This window comes from Monopterus albus, unplaced genomic scaffold (assembly GCF_001952655.1).
Source record: "Monopterus albus unplaced genomic scaffold, M_albus_1.0 scaffold126.1, whole genome shotgun sequence".
Classification (NCBI taxonomy): domain Eukaryota; kingdom Metazoa; phylum Chordata; class Actinopteri; order Synbranchiformes; family Synbranchidae; genus Monopterus; species Monopterus albus.
The window spans coordinates 1355338-1363496 of record NW_018128006.1 but is presented as its reverse complement, the minus strand read 5'-3'; the positions used below and the strand labels follow the sequence as shown (position 1 = coordinate 1363496).

General features: G+C 37.5%; 1 protein-coding gene across 1 annotated transcript in view; it reads right to left on the bottom strand.

Annotated features, from left to right (window-relative positions):
• ctnnbl1 (catenin, beta like 1) overlaps positions 1-6998 on the bottom strand; it is a 49661-nt gene extending 42663 nt beyond the window's left edge. The window contains exons 1-5 of the mRNA XM_020612621.1: positions 6838-6998; positions 5667-5903; positions 1963-2069; positions 1454-1593; positions 487-584 (exon numbers count right to left, since the gene is read on the bottom strand). Of these exons, the coding sequence (XP_020468277.1) occupies positions 487-584; positions 1454-1593; positions 1963-2069; positions 5667-5903; positions 6838-6867 (612 nt within the window). The 5' untranslated portion in view covers positions 6868-6998. The remainder of the gene's footprint in view (positions 1-486; positions 585-1453; positions 1594-1962; positions 2070-5666; positions 5904-6837) is intronic.
• Between the last annotated feature and the right edge of the window lie 1161 nt (positions 6999-8159).

The following is an 8159-nucleotide window of genomic DNA, read 5'->3' as shown; positions in this document are numbered from 1 at the left end:
AAAAGAAAACCTACAGAGAACAGAAAGATCCAATAATTATGTGAAGGACATTACACATTAAACCGTAGACCTGCTCACCTCCCAAAATTCAGGGATTTAATTTAGCCTCATTTCGTTTTCTGAGAACAATAAAGTTGTGTATGTGCTCAACCAAAAAGCTCTATTTTAGTCTCATCTGTCCACAGGACATTCTCCCAGACAGACTGTGGCTTCCTCAGGTTTTTTGTTTATGTGTTTTCCTGGCTTCCTGACCAGCAACAGAATTATCCTGTCATTTTCAGGAGGAGGCTCTCCCTGTTTTAGCGTTCTGAAATAATTACAGACTATTTGGAGTTGTGATGGGTGTAAAGCTAACCTAGAGGTACCCAAGATTAAACATCAAATGGCTGGAAATTAGCATACCATGGGCTCTTTAAGTACCGACTCCACAAAGTGCTGCTTTATCAGTATCATCACATTAAAACTGACGTAAAATCCTGAACTCACCAGAGCATCGATGAGCACCTCAGCACCCTCCTCACTCTCATGGAGCGTGTCGATATCAGTCAGCTCCTGCAGCAGGTCCACCACTGCTATGGCGACATGTGATTTAGGCTAAGGACAAAAAGCTTAATGAGCTGTTGAGAAGTGCATATCATTTTAGTGTTCTCATTGTGTTCAAGATAATCACAGAAAAATTCATTCAATTATTTTTTAGCTTAATTCTCACCACTTATAGCTTGATTACGTTTGTTTTGTAAAGGCTTCATTTATTTTAATTTTGACCGAGTTTCAACTGATTCCTCTTTTAGCTGCTCTTAATAAATTTTAGCATCATTTGGTAAAATGTGCAGATTCACTACATAGTTTAATTGAAACTGACAAGCATATTATTATATTATATTTTAAACGATAGGGCTGCAATTGTCGACAAATTTAATCAAAGACCAAAAATCAATGTCTTAATATGTCTTGCAATAGTTTTTGATTTTTCTGCCCTGACCATGGCTCTCAGTCCCAAGCCCAGTCATTTCTTTTATACATACAGTTGTGTAGTCTATGTAGGGTATTAGGTTGCATGTTGTTCTGCCTGCCGCCACTAGGGACACTACTGCTGCCGTAGCATATCTTGCCTGAGCTCATGGGTATATTGTTCAGCTTCCTGTTTATATACTGCCATGCTACTGATCACATGTAAATATAGCTGTTGTTAAATCTTAGCCATCCTGCCTGATTACCGCAACACATACACAAACATAAACCTGGTAAAACAGCCTGCAAGTATATAGTTTAATTTCTTAAAAAGTCCTCAGTAGTATCTTAATACAATCCAATACTTTTGTTGGATTTGTCGAGGAAAAAAAACTGAATATCACCAGACTTATCCTTTAAAGACCAACATTAAATTCTGCATACAGGATGAATAGATCAAAATGAATAGACTGTCCCAGTCAGTCCATAGGTGAAAGGATATCAGTGTTTTCATGACTGAGGAGGCCCAGCAGTGAGTGGATGGCATTGAGCTCCACCAGCAGATGGTAGAGGTCTGGCATCGTAGCAATCACATGCATTTCCTGGATAATATCATTCAGATCCAGTTCCGACTCCATGAACCTGATTTAAAAAGCAAAAAACTTTGGTTAGCATTCGACGTTACCATCAATATCTTGTCATGAACTGAGGTGCTGCTGCTTTTTTAATCTGCACTCAGTTCTACTGACAGCACATCTTCAAATTTTGAGTCTTTGTTTAACCAATGAAAAACCAACATTTCATGTACATAACAGTGAGGGTCAGAGAGACAATCTACCAGAAAATGTATTTAACCACTAGATAAAAACTGTAGAGAGCTTTGGTAAATCCAAAGGGAGTTTAGCTTAATTTACATACAATATGTCAGTTATTAAAAAAAAAAAAGTTTAAATAAATGCACAAATCCAACCAAGGAAACCTTAGAATGCTGTCTCTCATTAATGGGCTTACTTCTCTGGATTATCCGGAAACTTAATCCTCAGCTCCTGATTTTTGTATGACCTTTTCTCAAAGGTCAGGATCATTTTCTTCACTGAACTCTCATCCACTGGCTCTGCCTGTTTGATTAGCCCAAGGGGGATTAAAAGAAAAAAAAAAACAAAGAAAGAGAGAAAGGATAAAGTGTTAATTGAGGCAACCTTTGCAAAAGCAAATGGCTAAAAGAATGTGTTTCTCATCCTCAGTCAATATGGTACCTCATTCCTAACAAAATATTTAATTATGTTGGAGGGCTTCATTTCTTGCTTAGATGTGATTGAGTTATCAAAAATCTCTGTTAAACTATCTAGTAAAATGATATTTACCCACAACCTTTCTCCACACAGTTCCTTATTGTGGAATAACAGGGTCATTACCATAAATCTCTTCAGGTGCTCGTGCATAGTGCTAATGCTGCTGTGGAATGCCAAGGAAAAGCTGATTGGTGTGACAGTGGCATAAATTTTGCCGCTGACTTACTGAACTCAGATGGCCATGTTTATCCTTGGAAGAATTCACCAGCAAGTTTAATATTAGTACTCCTAGAAATTAGCCAAGCAATTCCAACCGCTTTACTTCATCTGTTACAAAGTAGTATGTTTTTTTTCCTTAGTGTCAACCTATTTTACCCTCTCTAAGAGATGGTGATATCAATCTGATAGATAACAAAAATGTGACAGTTAAAATAGTTGGCCTAATTTCCAAAGAATAAACTTTTGGAAATTTTAATTCTCACTCTATACAAGTCAATCACGAGGCCCCTTTAAGGAGAAAATCTTTTTTCCTTTTATACAACTTGTCCTGTTGCTCCTAAAGTTAAAGAAACATAAAAAACATAATATCAGCAATATTTACTGTTATATACCCTTTTAACGATTTCTCACAAAAGATTTAAATTTGAAGTTGATTCCTGCATATTTTGCTCTCCTGAAATAGAAACCATCAGCCACCTGTTCTTTGAATGTCCACACTCCACCTTGTTTTGGTCTGACATTTATTACTGGTTGTCATTAAAAACTGACAATATTCCTTCCTTTAAGTATATAATGACAATTTATTTTATGGATGGTCCTCCTTATGCTGTTTTTCTTTCATGCTTGTGGTAGTAATGTTGTTTAAGGTTTGTTATACTAAGCCCAGTGTTGTGTTAAGCATAGACTTCTACCCTTTGGCTTGTTTGTATCCCCTAACTTGTTCTGTGTATACTTTCCTCTATGTTAATTAAGATTTTAAAAAAGCTTGCATTCTTCTGGTTTCGCACCGGTGACATGATAGAACGCCATCAACACGCCCACTAGCTCTATGCAAATACTCCAGTCTACATGCTGCTGTATTCTCACATGGGGTCACTCCAGCGCCACTCGGACCTTCTGTGGACTTGGTACTAGGGAGCTGCCAGAGTAAATTAAGGTTCAGGTCAACTGACTCAGACATTTGTGGTCTCACATGCAGCTCCCCCAGGTAATGTCTAGAGAATTTCAGGGTTCCAGTGCATGTCTGAAAGGGGCTTTTGTGTGTGGTGGAGAGTGGCCAGAGGTTTTCTACAGTGACAAGGAATCTGAGTGCATTTCACTGGAAAGGGAATGTGTTTGACCTCTTGATGGCTTAAGAGCATGTGAAGTGTTAGACATATAATGACAGGTTAGAAAATTACAACTGCCCGACATTATGGAATGGTGCAGCACTTTGCTGTGAGCAGCTCTGGACACAGTGACTATTTGAAAAAGGCTGCAGTGTGGAATATTCAGAACAGAATAAAAAGTGGGCAGGTTTCTAATGCACTACTTTATATGGCAACACTGGTACTGAGGAGTTCTTTATTTATAAGAAACAATCATGCAGAAACTTTCAATTTTCAGATTTTTTTTCTATATCCAGTGCTTTTCCACTGTGCTCAGGGAATAGTATTACAGGTTTGGACTTGAATTGAGTGAACAAAGAGGACAGACTCAAGCCTAAGAAAAATCCACCATGATGAAATTCGGAGGTATAGCTACAAGCTGAAACTTCATCCTGAATTAAAACTCAGGGCATGATCACATCAATCTTTGGCCACACTCAAACTGAATAGCTGACATGTAATATATACTGGTCGCAAGTTTCAATATTGATCACTTAAAATTTGTCTGATATAAATATACACAGCCCCATTTATAATATTAACCTACAAATAAACACACAACTGTAAAATACAGGACATTTAGATATATAGCATACACACACCTACAGCAGCAACTGGGGCACAGCTATATGCAAAACTCTGTTGATGTTTGAAGGGAAAAGGAGTAAATTCATCCCCTGAGAAAATAGACATTAAAAGTGAACATTTCATGTCTCTAAACTGCAAATACAATGATTTGATTTGGCCCTCTGCAACTTTAAGGATGCTGTAACAACATTACATTGAATGTTTCAAGAAGCAGAGCTGAGGTGGATGATGGACGCTGAGTCACCATAGTTCTAAAAACTCAACCTTAAAGCTGTTATATCCCTACACCATACTTAAATGGTAATGTGTTCACTAATGACATCTATATGGTTCTTTTTATATCCTGTCTAGAGTGGACAATGAAGACATTCAAAACTGAAATAACTGCAACAACTACAAATACATAATAAAACATATAGTAACAACTTGTATACTATACGTCATATACGTAGTATAACCATAGTCTTTAAGTAATAGCAAAAAGTATCCTGCTTTGGGGTTGTCGCAACGTTAAAAATGCTTCAACATCAATATTTATAACCGATACATCCTTTATGAGCTTTTTGATTTTTTAAATGCTTCAACCATTCATTAAAACAAACATGTCTTCAGTATAACGATATAGCTGGTTGCCAACCGCCAGTAAAATCCACAGAAAAAGACAAATATCGCTCTGTAACTGCTGTGTGCTTGCATCAGTCTCCAATCACTGCTTGGCTCAGAAAATGCTACAGGTTCAGAAATTCATGGCAGCTGCACTAGAATCAGCAGAGTCTGAGTGATTCAGTGTAAAAGTTTCCAAAGACCCAATGCTGAACAAGTATGGGAGTACCTCATTTTATCAAAAAACAAAAAGGTGGTGAGTACACTGGGAAAAATTTCCTTGGCATACCACAACAGCATTAGCGCTATGCACAAGCACCTGAAGAGAAAACACAGGTGCCGTCTTAGATGATGTACAGCCAAAAAAGGCTTAACCAGTACAAGTGTTGTCTATTTATGTTTATTAAATTATTATTAGTAAAAAAAAAAAAAAATTATAAAGCTTCTTAATATCTCTTTGCCTTCTAAAACTTTAAAGTTGGCTACTAATTTCCACTGAATAAATGTTTGAGAAAATGTTTAGGCTGGGCTTATACTAAATTTATTGACGTTATCAATGTGTGTGTGCTGTGTTCACGCTTATTTTATACAGTCTCTGGTTCTTGGCTTGTTGGAATTCACACCTTTTTGGAAGAAAATGAATTGTTTAGATAAATTGACTAATCTGAAAAAAGTTCATCAATTAATCAGTAGAAAAATAGTTGTTAGTAGCAGCTCTGTCATGTCTAAATATAATCTGTTTACAATTGAGAAGGAGATGGACTCACTGTTAAATAAAGCCTCTAGATATTGTTTCTGAATAAACATGACATTTGGGAGAACCCATGTAACAGTTCTGTAATAATTCTATAATAATTTTCCCCACCTCAGGTTCATCTTCATCCTGGTCCATCAGTTTCTCCAGTTTCTTCTTGTCTGAAGTCAGCTCCTCGGTCTCAACCCCTCCTTCAGTTCCTACTCCTCCTGCTGCTGCTGCTGCTTCCCGATATCTGGCCAGCTCCCTGGCACCCAGCCCCTTCTGCTGCTTCCCTCCTCTGGAGTCTTCCTCTCCTCCTGCTGCTCCTCCATCCTCCTCTCTTGGACGCTTTGCTCCTCTATCAGGCTGCAAGATAGAGATGTAATTATTTACACAGGAATTTGGCCTGTTCAGGAAAGTATATAAACATATATATTAGGTCTTGAAATGACTAAGGTGTAGCTTGTGTTATATAATAAGGAACTTAAAAGTAGACTACTCTGCTTAATGTTTTTAAAAATAACACATCTCCACATACCTGGCCAGACAATCATGACAAAAAGGTAAATTCAGTAAGGAAACACAGCATCACAGCTTTTCATCATTTGTTCCCTTCGTTACTGTCACATAAGTACATCCTCCACACAGCACCAATAACACCAACATCAGAACCTAATCTCAGAAACTTCAAACTTTTAAAACATGCTGCACAAAGCAGTTTAAACCTTTGTTAAAAAGGTGTTATTTTTCTTAATTTTGACTGTTATTTAGAGGGTCATTTGTGTGCAAATGAATCCCAGTGCGTCTGTAGGAATCGTATAAGCAAAAGGGTATTAACGTGCTTATTGGACAATGGCATTCGTAATCGAAATGACTTTCTTTGACAAATGACTGCACCCTCGGAACCGGTGTACAAAATAAGTGTTTAAATGCTTCCTATTACTTAGGTTGTAATAGCGTAAATTTGTGTCGTAACAGACCTCTTCATTCATAGCAACAACCTTACCTACCGAACTTGTTTAGCTAACACGCTAACTGCTAACGTTGTTCATTAATAAACAGTGACTAGAGGATTCGCTATTTATTATAAGCTATTCCTTAATCACGCAGGTGCTACAAAACTGTAATCTAATGCAGTTTACTGATGGACAAGCAACGACTAACGTTAAGTTAAGGGCTGCTTGCTAACGTGCCCAAGAAGCTGCTAGCAATGCTATTGCATGCAATCCAGTGAATGAGATAAGTTTATGTTAGCTAAGGTAGAGTTCCCTAACATTAACGAACAGAATAAAATGTCTACCTGATAACTCAGGAGCTCTCCAACATCCATTTGTCTGGGCTAAAATCCTCAACAGTAACACTGTTTTGTTCAGATTTAGGGGGTAAAGCCTGCACATAAAGCAATTAGCTATTCGGTTAACAACAAGCCCCTAACATAAGCTACACACATGCCTGCCGTAAAGCGACTTTACTTATAGTCGCAGCATACTGTCGTAAAATTTGATTGTACTCTATGATTACCTACAAGTTGTGCGAATAAACACACATACAAAACTTAATTTTTTATAAAAACAAGTATAAGTAAAAACACCCCACAAAATATAGATTAATTAGAAATAGCTCTAATAGTAACATCTCATTCTGCTTAATGCATCCATTATAGCTCGAAAATATAATACATAACAATCTGAAATGGGTAGTTTTGCAACATTAGCAGCTATAACTGGAACTTTTTGCACATTAGTAGTAATTTTGATTATTCTACTAATGTACTCATAACTGTTCTTATTTGTACTGGAGTATGTTTGCACATGCAGGTGAACTTCTAAACTTCTGTCATGAGGCTAACTGATTTTGAGTTAAAAATAATAAATTAAGTGTTACTGCCTATTGTAAGACATATTGTTATTACTCACTGTAAGAGGTATTGCAAGGTAATGTGTATTTATCAGAATGTGTGTATAGCTAGGCTTTTAATTAAAGTTTTTAAAGCTACTGACAGATGGACAGTAAGGTGTATGTGCTGCATGAACACAATGATGACAAGCCACATGTTCATCTGATCTGGATGAGCCTGGAAAGTAAAAGACAAGGCCTATGGTACTGTAATCCATGCATGCAAAGTTCAATGCATCATTTTTGTGTGGCCCATCAATGGGTAAAATGTGAGGTAAACTGGCATGTGAAAAATTCGGTGTCTTATTTAATTCCAATAAAGCAAAAAAGTTTCATATCAAGAAGCCATTTTCAAGAAGACATTTTAACATTTCACAGTATCAAAAGCATAGTAAATAATAAAGTTAATGATGGCTGAATTCCATTTGGCTTCAGTTTTCAGTCCTGGTATTGTACATACTGGGACACTTGAAAACAATGAAGTAATTGTTAAGGCTATTAGTAAAACGTGCAGTTTTTCTACTATGACAGCAAAATATTTGGCTATAAAATCCATCCATTATGAACCTATGTCCCCTCCTTGAACCGCCACCTTATTGTGGTGGAGGGGTTTGAGTACCCGAGTGATCCCAGGAGCTATGGGCTCCAACCCTGGAGCCAGGCCCGGGGTTGGGGCTCGAATGCGAGCGCCTGGTGGCCGGGCCTCCCCCCACCAGGCCCGGCCCG